The 17,440-nt window shown below is 33.4% G+C and overlaps 1 protein-coding gene, 1 long non-coding RNA gene and 1 other non-coding gene across 3 annotated transcripts; 2 read left to right on the forward strand and 1 right to left on the reverse strand.

Moving 5' to 3' along the window:
* The first annotated feature begins 1,652 nt into the window (after window positions 1-1,652).
* Window positions 1,653-2,312, forward strand: LOC111988631 (uncharacterized). The gene has a single exon (XM_024020416.1). The coding sequence runs from the start codon at window positions 1,653-1,655 to the stop codon at window positions 2,310-2,312; it is 660 nt and encodes a 219-aa protein (XP_023876184.1).
* Window positions 2,313-8,325: 6,013 nt separating this feature from the next.
* On the forward strand, window positions 8,326-11,380 carry LOC111988005 (uncharacterized). The gene is made up of 3 exons (XR_002880375.2): window positions 8,326-8,480; window positions 9,640-9,701; window positions 10,903-11,380. It is a non-coding gene; the product is annotated as an uncharacterized LOC111988005 (long non-coding RNA).
* A 2,505-nt stretch (window positions 11,381-13,885) lies between these two features.
* On the reverse strand, window positions 13,886-16,813 carry LOC111988630 (uncharacterized). The gene is made up of 2 exons (XR_010632709.1): window positions 16,583-16,813; window positions 13,886-14,362 (listed from the first exon to the last, which is right to left on the reverse strand). It is a non-coding gene; the product is annotated as an uncharacterized LOC111988630 (transcript).
* Between the last annotated feature and the right edge of the window lie 627 nt (window positions 16,814-17,440).

Here is a 17,440-nt window from a genome sequence, read left to right on the forward strand (position 1 = left end):
CTTCAGTTATGGAAAAAATGGGCTTCAATGAGCATTGGATCCACCTTATGATGTTATGTGTTAAAACTGTGACATATTCTGTATTGGTAAATGGAGAACCCAAAGGCATGATCACTCCAACTAGAGGCATTAGACAAGGAGACCCACTCTCTCCATTCTTATTCTTACTTTGCACTGAGGGCCTAAATGGGCTGATCAATCAAGCCTCTCAACAGGGCCACATCAAGGGCTATTCTCTTTGTAGAAATAGTCCACGACTAACGCACCTTTTATTTGCAGATGATAGCTTGTTGTTTTGCAGGGCCACCTTAGAGGAGTGTCAAAGAGTTCTAGATTTATTGGCAGTTTATGGAAGATGTTCAGGCCAAGAGATTAACCGAAGCAAGACAACAATCTTCTTCAGTAAATCTACTAGTGATGACATCAGAAACCAGATAAAGTTGACACTTGGGGTTCCAGAAATTGTTCAGTATGAGAGATACTTGGGTTTACCATCACTGGTGGGCAGAAACAAAAAAGCAAGCTTTAACTATATAAAGGAGCGAGTCTGGAAAAAACTTCAAGGATGGAAGGAGAAACTCCTCTCACAGGCCGGAAGGGAAATCTTAATCAAAGCAGTCGTCCAAGCTATTCCGACATACACTATGAGCTGCTTCAAACTTCCTTTGGGTCTTTGCTCATAAATTGAGAGTTTGATACGTAAATTTTGGTGGGGCCAAAAGGGTGAAAGAAGGAAAGTTCACTGGGTAAAATGGGAAACACTTTGCCTCCCAAAAAATGAAGGTGGTATGGGCTTCAATGATCTAGCCAACTTTAATGATGCTCTCTTGGCTAAGCAAGCTTGGAGATTACTTCATAATAAAGACTCCCTCTTCTATAGAGTCTTCAAAACGAAGTTTTTTCCAAATTGTAGCATTTGGGAGGCTCAAGAATCTAGCACCGGTTCACACGCTTGGAATAGCATCTTAAAGGGAAGAGATGTTCTACTCAAGGGAGCAAGATGGAGGATTGGTTGTGGAGAGGCTGTTAGCATATGGAATGATGCATGGTTGCCATCTTTGGAGCATCCACGTGTCTTATTTGATATTGTCCCAGGCTTTGAAGATGGGAGAGTTTTGGACCTCATCAATCCACTCACAAGAACGTGGGACTTGAATTTAGTGCATGGTTTATTGTCACTAGATGAAGCTGCCTTGGTTCTCAGCATTCCATTGAGCCGCACTGCTGTGGAAGACAAGATCATTTGGCCTTTCACCCCCTCAGGTAAGTATACTGTAAGCTCAGGCTCAAAGTTTCTAACTAAGCTCAATTCTGTGCAGCTTCCTACAGTCAACCAGCAACAGCAAAGTGGCATCTGGAATCAGATTTGGGGGCTTAACGTTCCTAACAAAGTGCGGCATTTCATATGGAGAGTGTGCAAGGAAGCTGTACCAACAAAGCATAACTTGATGAGGAGGAAGATCTTATTGGAAGACAAATGTGAGCAGTGCGGTCTGGAGTCCGAAACGGCAATCCATGCGGTATGGGAATGTGCCATGCTTGATGAAATTTGGGAGGTGGTGCCAGGTTTTGAAGATTGAAGACAGTATGCTATCTCTAACACCAGAGACTTGATTAGTGTACTGCACGAGAAAAGGAAAAATCTAGAACTAATGGCCATGGTGTTGTGGACGATTTGGTATCGACGCAATCAACTCCGAGTCAGTTCCAATGATTTTCCCAAATCACAGGTCCTCCAACAAGCTATCCAGTCCTTGGCTACCTTTCAACAAAGTCAACAATCCCTCAGTCAGCCTTTAGTAACATCACGACCTCAACCCCGTGCTCAGTGGAGTCCGCCCCCACCGAATTGTCTTAAACTGAATTTTGACGGAGCCGTTTTTCCGGAGTTGGGCAAGGCTGGATTGGGAGTGGTCGTTCACGATAGTCAAGGAAATGCGATTGCCTCGCTTTCTGAACAAGCCCCTCTGTCATTCTCATCGGATATTGTGGAAGCCATGGCAGCAGCAAGGGCATTAGTCTTTGCACAAGAACTGGGTATAACAGATTTTGTTCTTGAAGGAGACTCGGAAGTAGTGATTAATTCCCTCCGAAACAAAGAAGCTTCATTCTCTCCGTTTGGCCACCTTCTGGAGTCAGCTAAATCCATGCTTGTTTCAAGTACTTGCATAAATTTTTCCCATGTACGCAGAAGTGGTAATAAAATAGCTCATAACCTAGCTAGACATGCAAGAAATGTCAGAGGTTTGTCAGTGTGGGTGGAGGATGTTCCACCACACTTAGTTGATGTACTCTTTGCCGGACTTGGCTGATTTTATAAAAGCAGTAGTTTCTTTCTCAAAAAAAAAAAAAAAAAAAGTTTATTGTTTGTGAACTCCCTTGAACTACTTTGAATGATTCAACAAAAGACTCTTAGTCGTTCAGCTCCTCCACACCCCCACACCCACCCCCTACCCACAAAAAAAAGAAAAAAAGAAGAAGAAGAGAAACAAAAAACTTTCAACAATTACTTTTCAAAAGGAAGCTGCAGTAGCACTTTAGCTTTGTTGATAAACAACAGTACTAACCTTCAACTCTTTATGCAGAAAAGCATACATTTTAATTATGAGTCTCTTATCAAGGAAAAATAATAATGGTACTAGATAACCTGTTTCATAAACTTCACCAGCATGATTTTTAGTGGTTCAATAATGATTATGTAGATTTCCATTCTTAAATTGCTAATAGAAATTGCAAGTGCAAGCAACATTCAATGTCTAGAAGCAGTGGAAAAACAGAGAGAGAGAGAGACTTAAAAAACAAAAAATGGCACTAAGCTCACCCATAGCAGTAGAAAAGGAAAAAGACCTCCCTTCCAAAAAAAAAAAAAAAACAAAAGAAAAAGTCATTTAAGACCAAATAAGTATGCCTCCTTGATATTTCTCTGTTGCCGTTATCTTTATGTGTGTCCGAGGTTCCTCTCCCTCTTGACACTTGTCAAATAGATCACTTGAACCTCCCATACTCGTGTTTGATCAAACCTCTTCGGATCCGAGGATGCATGACTACTCGGACATATGAGCATCTCCTCGGATGGTATTCGTGATCATCTCCAGGCGTCCCCCATTGGCGTGGGCTTCCGACTGAAGGCCTCATCTCCTCGGATGAAGAGTGTTCCTCATTCAGGGCCTTGGGCCCAATAAGTTGGGCTGGGTTTTTCTCCCCCACAAGATTAAAAAAGTGATAAAGAGTCTATTAAAAAGTGTATTTAAAAAGTAAATAGTTAAACAGCAAAAGTAATTGTTTACTCTCTAAAAATTACAAAAATTTAAAAAAACTGCTAAAAATGCTCTTACTTAAAAATGAAATACTAGTTTATTTGTTTTTCTTTTTAATTATTAAAGGGTGAGATAAATAGATTTAAGCACAAAATAAGCTAAGGGAACAAAAAATGAACTTTTTTCATTAGCTTTTAAGAGGTTTTTAAAACATCTCTAGAGGTACAAATAAAAATTTGTAACTATCAAAATATCAAGTTTTTAATGATAAGTTAAAAAGTAATGTGATTGATTAGCGAAAATAAACTCCAATAATAATTTGTTAACATGTTGTAAAAATTGTTATGTTTGTAGCATTATTCTTTTTTAAGTCAGATTAGAAAGTCTACAATACTTGTACATTTTTTTGGATGGGTATAATACATCTAATAAATAATTAACATGAAATATCAAATTTTCGTAACATCACGTATAAGGAGTGTTCAGTTTGCTGTGATATGCATCACATTAAGGTAATATTATTATAATGTGATTATTATCTAAAATTACAAAATATTTCAAATTACTCTAATCTCTTGTCTCTAAAAATTTCTAAGGTTTCCCTCAATTTGTTTCTCCGAAATTCTCTAAGCTTAGTTTAAGTTCAGCCACACATTTTCAAATTGTCTAGAAGGATTGAGAAAGCCATTATTTTATTGGCAATAAAATATAGACTAGAAGCTTCAAGTCGGTTTCTTAACCGACATATATCTAGTATAAATGGATGTAATGATGACTGAAGTGTGGTGTGTGAGACGCAAAGGCGAACCGAGAGACGTGTGAAGTGGAATGATGTGTAGTGTGTGAAGTGATTCAGTGAAGAAAAAAAAGTCAAGAGTGGTTATAGTGTTAGTAGCTAGGTGTCTAGGGGTAAGGTGTCAGTGTGTGCAATTGTATTTGGTAAGGGCCGTGTGTACAGTGAAAGAAAGGTGCTTGTGTGCACTAGTGTCACTGATTCTGGTATAGTTTTATAATTCAAAGAGTCAAGTTTTTAATTAAAACTTTTGTTCAGTTTTTTGTTTAATAATATAATATAAGAGCTTTCGCTAGTTGAACAGGGGTGATAATTTTTTTTGGATTATGGTCCTTTGATGATGATCATTCCTATTAATCGAGTTGGCTTTGATGGGGTGTTGGACGGTGCTAATCAGGTAGTGTGTATTGATGATCATTTAGTTTTCAAGGTGGGTGAAAATAGAATTTGTGGCTTTAGTAAACTGGTTGGGCTTCCTTTGATTCAATTTGAGTGACCCTTAAAGCATCTCGTGGTGAGAAATCTGGTACATGATTGGAAGAGTGATGTAGTATTTACTATTTACAAGAAATGAAACTTGCTATTATGGATAGATAGATGGTTTGCAACTTGTGGAGATGTCCTGATGAGGATTGGGTTGCTCTAGATGCTGATCAGACGGCAGGAGGGGTCTTAATTATCCGGGATAAGTGGAGGTGATGGTGGGAATTTACATATGCCGGGCTGGTCTTGCTCTTCTTTACCTTTTTTCTTCCTTTTTGTCTCGAAGCCCATGGGCAAACTGCTTTTATCTAGTCCACCCCCGCAACATTAGTTGATCTCATTAATGTAAAATATCTAACCCATTCAAATTATGTGCCAATGGCTTCAAAGTAGATTTCAAATTCACCCTAATTTTGTGTCAAATTTCTGTAATTTGAAACTATTTTAAACTCATAGAACAACTAGTTTCTCATTTAAATCTACTTCATATCCATTTGAAACTAATCCAAAGTCTTTTACAATTCCAAAGCTTATTATCATTAACTCAAATACAAAATTTGATGAAAAACTCACTGATAATACCATATTGCAAAAAAACTAATAAATTTTCTTTTTAAAAGCAATGTAAATATTTACAAAATTCATTTTACCCCAATAAGAAAAATTAAGTTTTGTGTAAAACTATATAAAAATTTTAAATAGTTAAACAATTGTTGCAACCTTCTTTTTCTTTCCAAAATGGAATGATCCACAATGATGAATTGGCATACTAAATGTAACTAGTCTCTTACAGAGTTTTTTCTTCATAATTGGCAAATCTTGTGTAATCCACTTCTGTGTTATCTACTTTTTAAAACAATGAGTAAGTGCATGTTGAATGATATTGCACATACATCTGTAAATGAAGATTACAAGCTAAGCCTAAGATGCTAGGTTTTAGTTGGTGAATTCCATGCATAAAATGTATACATATATTTTTTTTCATTTATATATGGAATTATTAGACTATTAGTATTAGATTATAAATTTATGGATTTTTGTATTACTCAACTTGTATTGAGTTGATTTTTTTTTTTTTTCGTTTTTATTCTTTTATATGTATGGAAAGAAATAAGAAAAAAAGATGTTAAGAACTATATAAAGTTTTTTATTTCAAGTCTCATGGCAGCTTAGGTTGCTGTTTTTGGATTATGATGTGGGCTGATTGCTTGGGCTTGACGATTTTGTGGTGGTGACTCAAACACACAATGGGTATTTGGGATGTGGGTTTGGCTAGGAGGTGCTCCATGGACATGGCCGAAAGCAAGGAAACACATTTTTGTGCTTTCCAAAAGCAAAAACTCAACAAGAAAAAATTGCAATCAATTGCATGCAACTTAAAAAAAAAAGAAAAAGAAGTAAGTCATGTCAAGTTAATATTTTGATATTAAATTTTTATTTCTTGGAGCTATCTAACTATAAAAAAACCAAAACAATGTGTCAAAAAAAAAAAAAAAACCAAAACAAAAAACAAATGAAGAAGGTTGTCCTCAAATTGAAAAGAAAGTCCAAGAACCTTCATGTCAATTGTTATGAAATTTACCAAAAGTCCAATACAGTGCTTATAAGTCATCATATGTTGACAAATACTTCTACATCCACAAAATACTAATTTGAAAAGAAAGTACCTTGCTTTTATATATATATATATATATATAATTTCATTAGAAATTAAGAAAGTTGCTACCTCAGTACGCAGCTTGACTCAAGTACAATTTTTTTTTTTTTTTCACTTCTTATTTAACGTGAAAACTTCCTAGAAAGTAACGTGAATATGCAACCAACCTCTGTTTCAGGATGTGATAGTAATTTGCTTCTATTTTCCATGGGTTGGTAAGTACTATGTAATCATTGTATCAATATTATAATTGCAAGTTCGATGCATAATAAATATATACAATTTTTAAATGTCTTTTTTTGTCTTTTGACATGTAATGAAAAGTTAGGCCATGTTTAGTACATTGAATGGAGAATACAATAGAAATTGTAATATATATTACTAAGTATAAAATGTGTTGTAATGTAATAACTAAATAGATTCATAAGTTTGGTTGTAAGTTATAACATTAGAATAAAATTTAAAATTTATTTTAAGAAATATCTTACTTATATAATTATATTTCCTTAAAATTGGTTTTTTTTTTTTAAAAATTTGAGAGAGATATGTGTTATTTTTTATGAATTTTTTTAAATTATTGTTACATGTATATAGAAAGTTTGTTTATTTGAACATATATTTGTAGGGTCACAATTTGGAGCTTGTTCCCAAACAGAGTTGGGTGATGCCCCAATGAGCCAAATACAATAGATTTGTAGAAAATGGGTTAAAGGGCTAGGTTCAAACAAGGATTCTAGCGGCTAATATGGCATTAATGGACAATCACGCAGGAACTGTACATACAATACTGGGTTAATGCTTGATCCGAGGAGGACGTTCTTTGTATCAGCCAATATTAATGCTTACAAGTACTACCTTTTTCTCCCCTTTTACATGGGAATCCCTCTTATTATATATAGCCTATTATAGACAATCTTTGCCCTACACTTGTCAATAATCCTCTTGACCACTTGAGTACCTGTCCCATCAGCCACCTTTTCTAGCTTCTCTGTGAGTCATGGTGGCTAAGGAAACACTGTTAAGAGGTCTTCTCCACATAAATGCGGCTTGAAAAGTAGCTACAACGCATTTAATGCAGAGGCACAACCCACTCTTTAGATATCTTTTGTTTCCTTCCATCTTGCGAGCTCGTGTGGCATGTCCTTGACATTATTAATTCCCTTGTTAAGTTCACTTCAGTTGCTAGAACGGGTGAAGGAACGATGCTGACATAGTCTGAGGAGGCCCTTCTCCTCGGAACATTCGTTTTTCCCCCTGTTCGTGAGGTGTTGAGTTGGAATGCCCTTATATTGTTTGGTCTCCCCTCGGACACACAAAGATCCAAGGTAAGGCCCAAGGCCCATTGTGCTTCCTTTGGGCCTTGTCCCTACAATATTAATCTTAGAAATTATTGCACTTACTAAGAAATAGCTAATACAACCTTTTTTAGAGAGTAATAATTATTCCTCATTTTGAAAAATAGCTATTCATAACGATTGACTATTCATTATAATAAAAATATAAACAAACTAAAGAATAACTAAACCATATGAATAATTATTGCATTATAGTGTTAATTACAGTCTATCAAACATGCCCTTATTTATGAATTCAAGTTGGGTTTTGGGAGTTAGTGAATGAACTGTCTAATTTAAAATTTGAATAGGGATTGTAACACCCCGACCCAAATTAATAGTTAAACTATGTGTTTAAATAGTTAATTATTATTTTAATCACTTCCTTTCTATAATTAATATAAGAGTATTTGATAAGCATATTATTTTATAATACCTTTTAAATAAGAATTGTAAAGATTATAAATAATTTAATGACTAATTGTATTATAAGTATATACTAAGTATGTGCAAAGTTATATTAAGTGGTTTAAGTTATTAGACATATATAGTTGTTGGTGTTTAATTAAGTGTATTAAGGTAAAGATATATATATATATATATATGTAAAGTGATATTATTCTTGGTAGAAAAGTGTAAGTGTGAAAGTAAGAAATTATTTTTGTAGAAAAGTGTGAGTGTGAATGCAGGAAAGTTGGAAAAGTGGGTGGTTAGATTTTTCCTAAGCTCCACACGTATCCCACCCCAGTTGTCTACATCTCTTATCTTCTTTTGTGCCCCAAAAGTCTTCTCCCTATCCTATTTTTCTGGCTGCATCAGACTGGAAAGTCCAGCCCTCTTTCTCTACTTCTTTTTCCTCTTTCTTTGCTCTTCTTTCTCTTTTCTCTCTTTGCTCTTACACGGCAGCCCTCCCTCTCTAAAGATGAAATTAAGAGCCTAACACTAAGGTTTTGTGGGTAAGTAATTAAAACTTCATTTGATTTTGTGTATTTTGGACAGTACAATTGTTTTGTTATTTCTATTTCTTCATCCTCTGTTCTGATTTTAGAAGCTGACTTTGTGATTCTGTTTTAGTAATTTAAAAGTTGATGATATTGTGGTCTATTGAATGCTTATTAACATATTTTAATATGTATACTATGGGTATAAAAATACCCAAATGAAATTAAGACCTGTTGCTATTTGTTGATGATTTTAGAAAGAACATGCACCGAAGCTGTCCCTGTGACAGATTTGATGTTTACAACAAGAAAAATATGTATTAAATCATATTCTGTGAAGTTGGATGCTAGGGTTATTTTCTATGAAAGCTAAGACATATACGGTTGTTATGGAATTGGTCTCACAGCATTTGGATCAATATAAAAATAATGGTTTAATTTATAAGTTACAAGAAATTCTGTCAGGACAGATTCGTGCATGCTGCCTTGTATGATTTGTAATAAATTATGGTTTTATTATTTGACTACGAAATTTTTTATGGTATGTAATAGACATACAGGGGAGTTTCTCGGTAAAATTTCATGAATTTTGGATGTGTTTTGATAGCCTGTTTTTATTTTACAAATGAGGCATATGCTGCTGGAATAAAACAGTAAACAGTAAGGGACATGCCTAACTTTGAGGATTTAATTCTATAGCTAGGGTAAATGTTTTGAGCTATAATTAAATATGCTTATCTTTTGGTATGTCTCGATCATAGATTAATTTTTTGTAACTTGTTTTGAGGTTTAGTACTCAAATGAAGGGTTCTAAACCATGTGACTGTTGTATTTATGAAGCTATTTTGTCCGACGTGTTGTATGTTACCATATGAATGTATATAGTTACATGACTATACTTAAAAGGATTCTATGTTATGCATGCATTATTGCCCTAATCTCCAAGCATCCTTTGAGATGAAGTTGGCTCTTCTAGAGTTATGAGATAAATATGAGAATGTTGATTTTTCCTTAGTTTGGTACTTCATTTATTGATGTGTGCATTATATGTTTGGGGGAACCTCTTTGAGGTGGGAATTAGGATCTCCTTGATTCTAAGAGATAGGCTTTGAGATGAATGTGTAAATTTATGTTAAGGAATAATGGATAGTAATAAGCTTTGATTTTGGTTTAGGTGTTACCAATCGCCAGGTCTAAGCTCCTTCGACTTTAGGCTCTCGGTTCCTCTACTTTCAGGTAAGGGATAAGTTATGTAAGCATTTGGTAAGTCATGAGGTTATTTTAAAGTATATTATGCATTAAAATGTTTTTGATTAGAGATATGACATGTAAGCATTATTCAAACAAAGATATGTTCGTGGGCTTTCGAAACCCTATGCGTATGATTTAAGCATATTGATGCTATGACTAATTCCATGAACATGATGTTTAAAGAAAAGAATGGAAATGCTATTGTTATGAAATGTTATACAAAATAAGAAATTTCAGTATGATGTAATGTATGAAATGTTTTCGGGTTATGTCCTCTGGTGATCTGAACTCGGCTAGTAGGGGTTAATTACTAGCTTTTCATGGAAAAATGTTATCTGTTTGGCCATCTAAAGTAGAGGAAATGGGGTTGCTTGTAACTCTAATATGGACAAGGCCTTCTCCCCAATGTGTACGGATGGCAGGGAGGAACAAAACCTGGAGGGGATGTGCCATCAAGCCTCCCAAAGGGGACAATATCATACACACGAGGGCATCCAAATGTGATGAGGCCTTCTCTGTACAGACTTATCAGATATGGACTAACCAATATGTTATGAACAACTATGTTACGTTATTAATCATGAGAGAATTATTTTGTTTAAATGCATTGTGAAAAGTAAAAGCTCTCATGAAAAGAAGAAGTTTCGAATGAAAAGAAAGCTGTTCATTAAAGATAAAAGTTCTGAAGTTCTGTTTGCTATAAAGATAAAGTTTCTTATGAAAGTAAAAGTTATGTTAAGAAGTTATCTGATATCTGTTTTTCTTTATGAAACGTTAAGTTTTATGATTATGAAAGTTATAATATTTTATAAGAAGAAGTTTATGAATGAAAGTTTTATTATTATATAAGATGCTTCCAGTTTAAGACAAAGTTACCGATTATCCAATTTAAGTTAAATGATTATTTTGTATTGAAAATATATATAATGACTTTGTAAGAAATGAAAGAAATTTAATCTGGAAGGCTTTGATAAAATTATTCTGATAAGGAAAGGAGGAATAACTATTTTCCTACGAAAAGCGTATAAGCTATTATTATAAATAGTATAAAATACTATGCATGAAATGATGTTCTCCTATCTGAACGTCGATAAAGTGAAATGAATTGATTTACATGCATCCTTATTAAATTCTCATATATCTTACTTTTACTGAGCTGTGTAGCTCACCCCTTCCACTCTTTCAGTTAGCAGGTTTTATTTTGGAGCAGAGAGAGCCTTAGTCGAGTTTTGGAAGGAGCTGGTTTTAGTTTTATATGTATAGATCCTAAATTAGCAATATGATGTTTAGATTTGTAGCATTGTGTATTTTAGGATCTAATAAAAGTGTATACCTAAGTATTAAGAGATGTATTATGTGAAATTCCGAATTTGAACAATTGGTGGAATATGTCAATCTTTGAGTACAATGTAGATGCTCTAAATATCAAGTGAAAAGTTATATCATTTAAGTAAAGAAACAAGAATGAAAGAAAGAGGGAAGCTTTTGATAAAAGTTTGAAAAAGCTAAGTTGGTTCTTGTTAATATCAGGTTTAGGCTTGATATTAGCATGCCGGTCATAGCCACAAATCTGGGTATCGGGTTTGGGGCGTGACAGGAGTGCACCTTGTAACACTTTGTTTTCAAGGTTTTGAAGTCCTTAATAACAAATGAAATTTCTCTCAGGCATGTGTAATCAAGTTTATTATTTGTGAACTCTCTTGAACTAGTTTGAATGATTCTACGAAAGACTCTTAGTCGTTCAACTCCTCCACACCCCCACACCCAACTACCACCCACAAAAAAAAAAAGAAAAAAAAGAAAAAAGAAAAAAGAAGAAGAGATCGAAACAAAAAGCTTTCAACAATTACTTTTAATCTATTAAATCAATTAGTTTTCAAAAGGAAGTTTTCGTAGCACTTTAGCTTTGTTGATAAACAACAGTGCTAACTTCAACTGTTTATGCAGAAAAGCATACATTTTATAAGACACTTATCAAGGAAAAATTAATGGTTCTAGATAACTTGTTTCATAAACTTCACCAGAATGATTTTTATTAGTCTAATAATGATTATGTAGATTTCCATTCTTAAATTGCTAATAGAAATTGCAAGTGCAGGCAACATTCAATGTCGAGAGAGAGAGAGAGAGAGAGAGAGAGAGAGAGAGAGAGAGAGAGAAACAAAAAAAAGAAAAAAGAAAAAAGAAGAAGAGATCGAAACAAAAAGCTTTCAACAATTACTTTTAATCTATTAAATCAATTAGTTTTCAAAAGGAAGTTTTCGTAGCACTTTAGCTTTGTTGATAAACAACAGTGCTAACTTCAACTGTTTATGCAGAAAAGCATACATTTTATAAGACACTTATCAAGGAAAAATTAATGGTTCTAGATAACTTGTTTCATAAACTTCACCAGAATGATTTTTATTAGTCTAATAATGATTATGTAGATTTCCATTCTTAAATTGCTAATAGAAATTGCAAGTGCAGGCAACATTCAATGTCGAGAGAGAGAGAGAGAGAGAGAGAGAGAGAGAGAGAGAGAGAGAGAGAGAGAGAGAGAGAGAGAGAGAGACAAAAACAAAAAAAATGGCACTAAGGCTTACCCATAGCAGTAGAAAAGGAACAAGACCTCCCCTCCAAAAAAAAAAAAAAAACAAAAAAACAAAAAGTCATTGAAGACCAAATCACTACATTGATTTCAAGATAAAATTTATGGGATTAATTATTAAAAAATTTGTTGGATTGAGAAAAAAAAATCAATATGCAATTAGAATTCTAATTTTTTTTTTATACTTTTGTACGTAATATTGTAATCCCATTATAAATATGGATTCTATTATGATGTATTATCAATAAAATGTATGAGAAAATATAGCTCTTTAGGCTCTTGTCTTGTAAATATAGGCCATAAGGCCAAACCACGTAAGCTCTCATGTTTTCTTTTTTTTTTCCTTTTTTCCTTTTTTTTTTAATCACAAATTTTTGTACTTTGAACTAATCTTGAATAAATGGTCTTAAAGTTTTGTTAGGAGAGGCGGAAGAAAATTTGGAGATTGCAAATTGTACGTAATTGGTCTTAAACTATCCAAAAAATATGTTGGATAGTGCCTCTCTTTTCTTTCTTTATTTTTTTTTTTTAAATTTTAATTTTTAGCTCTACTTAGGTGTTTCGTTTCACCTCCGTCACCAGTCCATCGCAATAATATTAATGCAGTTATTCTCTTTCTCAAGAACTAGATTTTAGACTTGTGTGGAACTCATATCCTAGGAGTGTAAATTGATTCTTTAACAAGCCCATGCCTAGCTATTACAAACCCAAAAGTACATGTAATATCCCCGAACCTTTGGGACTCTATATGACTATATGTACTATGCAAAGAAAACACAATGGATTCTTAACAAGCTCATGCCTAGCTATGACAAAGCCCAAAAGGAACCCAATTAAGATTCTTTGACCCCATTCGTCCATAAATAAAGACTCTCACATAAACTTAACCTTCCATAATTTTGTCCAATGAGGGAAAAATTATTCAAACAAAGAGAAGCAAATGCCTTCTATTTCCTTCAATTGGTGGTCTCAAAGTAGCGTCTTTGTCTTCTTTGAGGGAGCAGTGGGCTAGTGAAGTTCCAAAACAATGGCTTTATAACTGAATTTTTATTTTTATTTTCATCAACAAAAAACTGAATTATTTATTTATTTAATATATCTTTTAACTGATTTAACTGAAGATTAAAGTGAAGATATAGAATATAGATCATAGGTATCTTAAAATTTCAGGAAAAAAAAAAACTTTATTTCCTAGGTAATAGAGTTCATAAATGGATGAAAGATTTTCCTTGTTAAGAAAATGAATGAGACTTTTTTTTCTTTACAAGGACATTATTTATTGATAATGTCCTCTAGGAGTGAGTATAAATTCATAGTTGAATCTTCTGAATACGACATACACTTTTGTTTAGGTGTTTGTTTGAAACTTTTGGAGCCTTTTTACGTTTAGTTACCGTAACCAATCTTTTAATTTACGATTCATACACACAAATCCATATCCATAAGCAGCCAAGAGTGCATGGTAATGTTTGCAGGTGCAGTATTGCTATTGCCATTGAACAATACCCCCATAGAATTAAGAAAATTCAAAATTATTAGGGAGGAAGGGAAAAAAAAAAAAAATTGAATAGGCAAGATAAAGAGTGAAGGAGCTGATCGATATTTATTCTAATAGTTATATATACTAGTCTTTTATCCGTGTCATGATATTTTATTGAAGCACATCTTCCTTTTGGAGGCACTGGATACTCAAAATGATTTCTGCCCCAGAACTGTCCAAACACAAGTAGATTTGGTAAAGTGGCTATTACCATCTGAATCTTTATTGCACCCTATCCTAGGGGTGTGCCCAATGCCCTTTTATTACTGCTTTTACAATGTTGTCTAAGCTGTAAAATCCATCATCTGGTTCAATTCTTGCAATCCTAAGTATTTGTAGGAGGTTTACTTTCTTCTTTAGATTGAGAACTGCTTCAAAGTATTCATGCTGGCCAAGTTGAGATTCTGAGCATGTCCCATTTTTTCCCATTCACGTGACCAGAACCTAAAGCCCATTGCTTCTTGGGCAGCTAAGTGATGGCCAATCCTTTTCCAGATTGGTCATGAGGTCTGAGAGCTACAGAAACCATCATATACATGAATCACATATAAGAAAAAGTTAATAATGGTGATATGTAAATTTGTGAGACCTCTAAAGCTTACATGGCATAATTGTAGAAGATCGACAAAAAGTTAGACGCTTCAGTTTAGTAGTATTCATAGATAATGAGAGCAAACTAAGTGTATTTGTTGATAACTGTTTTTCCCCTTATTTTCTGTTTTAAAAATAATTTTCTATTTTTTAGACTTTAGACTAAAAAACTTGTTTGGTAACCCAAAATAGATAGAAAACAAAAACTGTTCTCAAAACTTAATTTGTGAAAGAAACTAAAAACAGTCTTATAATTTCAACTAACCAAACATGTTTTTTATTTTAAAAATACAAGAAATTTTTTTTTTATATTCCCAAAAACAAGTTTTTGAAAATAGAAAATAAAAACTGTTACCAAACATATCCTAAGATTTTTGCAATTTTCTATTTTTGAGACTAAAAAACTTGTTTGGCAACTCAAAATGGATAGAAAACAAAAACTGTTCTCAAAACTTAATTTGTGAAGGAAACTAAAAACAACATTTTGATTTCAACTAACCAAACATGTTTTTTATTTCAAAAATACAAGAAAATTGTTTTTTCTTTATATTCCCAAAAACAAGTTTTTGAAAATAGAAAACAAAAACTGTTACCAAACATATCCTAAAATTTTTTAGTGGCTTGAATTTTAAAAAATGTACAAAATGATTTCTTTTACCTCCACATTTCTTTTAACTTTGATATGTAGGCTATGTTTGGTAACTGTTTTTGTTTTCTATTTTTAATTTCTTGTTTTTAAAGAAAAAAGCAAAAAACAATTTTCTTATGTGTTTCAAAGTGGAAAACATGTTTGGTTAGTTGAAAAGAAAAAAAATTTTCAAATTTTTTTTCTCAAATTACATTCTCTCATTACATTCCTTTTGGAAGCACCTTGTTAAGAGCTTCAATACAATTTACAAGACAAAAATAGAGGGATGAAAACAACAATAAATTCAACCCAAAAAAAAAAGAAAAAAAGAAAAAGAAAAAACAGAAAAATTTTTTTTTTTTTTTTTTTTTTCATACATGATGCATTTGCCACATCCCCACAGAGCTGATAGTGACACAGTGAAAAATCTGTCAGGGTTTTGCTAGATAAAACTATAGAAAATGGACATTGTACCTGAAAATGAAGCAAAACATTTCTAAGAAATTCATTGTCATGCCATAGGATAGTATAGACAGGCTGGATGTGAAGAGTCAAACCAAGGAGAACATTTACTCTTTTCTCACCGAAAGAATATCATTTGATACTTTCCAAAAGAAAAACAAGCACTTTTAGAAAGGATTTAAGCTTACATAGGCCGGCCCACATTTAAGAACTATATCTCAAAGTTCTGCTCCTTCCATATAAGCATTCACTATAGAGAAGCTAGTAGCCTTGGTTGATAGTAAAGAGACCTGACTGATTCATGGGGCCTAATCAGTTTAACTGCACTTCCTGACCTAAGAGTTAGATCTTTCAAATAATAGAGTTATCAATTCCTCACTAATGCACAATTTCATTGTGCTGTAGCTTGGTCCAAAAAATCAAAAGCCCTTGTAATATGTGGATAATTTCCCCCACACACATTGGATCTTACATCCAAAAGTCATAGTCATTAGGAATTGAGTTCCCATTTCCTACCAGCCATTTAGCTTCTGTGGGAATTGAAAATCCCGTTGCCTTTTTATTTTTTAGATAAATATATAATTTCGTTAAAAATTAACATGAAAACATCCCAGAAAGTAGCGTGAATCTGTACTAGTAGTCATTGTATCAATATATAATTTCTAGGATGTTTTCATGCATTGAACCTTTTTAATGAAAAGGTATTTTTTAGCGTAAATATATATTACGCATTGAACCTTTTTATTTTTTAGCATTTTTTTGTCTTTTGAGTATTGGGATGGGTACTAGCAGTTTTCTTATAATCAATCTTTGTTTCTCTAAGTTGTGAAGAGTGTTTATGGCCATGTATTTTGTGGCTTGAGAAGTTAAGTGACATATAGTGCCAACCGAATCACAGCTAAAATTCATAACAAAAATCTGGCAATGGGTAAATTGGAACTTCTGCATTGGATTACAGAAGATATACTTCTTTTTCTCATCAAATATGATGTTTATGCAGAAAGTTGAATTGAGGCAAGTTCTTGAATGGAAAAATGTCTATGGATATTATTTACCTGAGGACAAGCATGCCAAGAGACAGTTCTTTGAGTCTTGATCCTGTATTGCTTCACTTAAGAGCAATTTGTAATGTCGGTTAAACCGAGTCAGGCCTAGGTGACTTCATCAATGTGCAGGGAAGGAGCTTCAAGTTTACCTCAGTCGGGTCTAGGATTTTTTTTAAAGGTTCCACAAAAAATTTGCTAGACTGCCCTTGTCTTCAGTTCACAGTATGCCATGAAGATTGAGATGCTTGTAGCTTATAACCATCTGCAGAATTCAGAAGTGGGTTAACGTGGTAAATGCTGATTTTCATTTTTCAACTATCCTTTCTTCTTGCACAAGACTGACTTGAAATTGGAGCTTTCCCATTAATGCTTGTCTTGTATTCTAATGGCAATAGTGTGACTGAGTCCTACTTTGAAAATTTAGTTTGACCTTTAGAGAATTGGGTATTAAATGTGGACACAGGATCCTAAAGGATAGAAAGATCATTTTTAATGCAAAAACTTAAGGAATAAAAGAGTTAAATAGCCACTACAGTTGTTATGCAAACAAAAATGAAATCGTGGCCTTGCAATCCTCACTATATCAAAAATTCCTAATTAAAAGAGAAAGAACAAAAAATATTAAAGACCTGTGCTTCTAGATTATATCTTTGAAAATCAGCTCTTCAACCAGTCAAATACGAACTATATTCTTCCAGAGACCCAACCAAAGACATTAAAATGCACAACCATTTTAATTTTTGGTTAGCATGTCTTAAATGACCAGCTAACCTAGTAAATTATTCAGACCATTCAAGTGTGATGCTGTAATGCAAATCATTTACGATTTATCTCAAACAATCTTGTAGACAGCCAACAAATTCGATG

The sequence above is a fragment of the Quercus suber genome, unplaced genomic scaffold (genome assembly GCF_002906115.3).
Source record: "Quercus suber isolate HL8 unplaced genomic scaffold, Cork oak 2.0 scaffold_309, whole genome shotgun sequence".
Lineage (NCBI taxonomy): Eukaryota > Viridiplantae > Streptophyta > Magnoliopsida > Fagales > Fagaceae > Quercus > Quercus suber.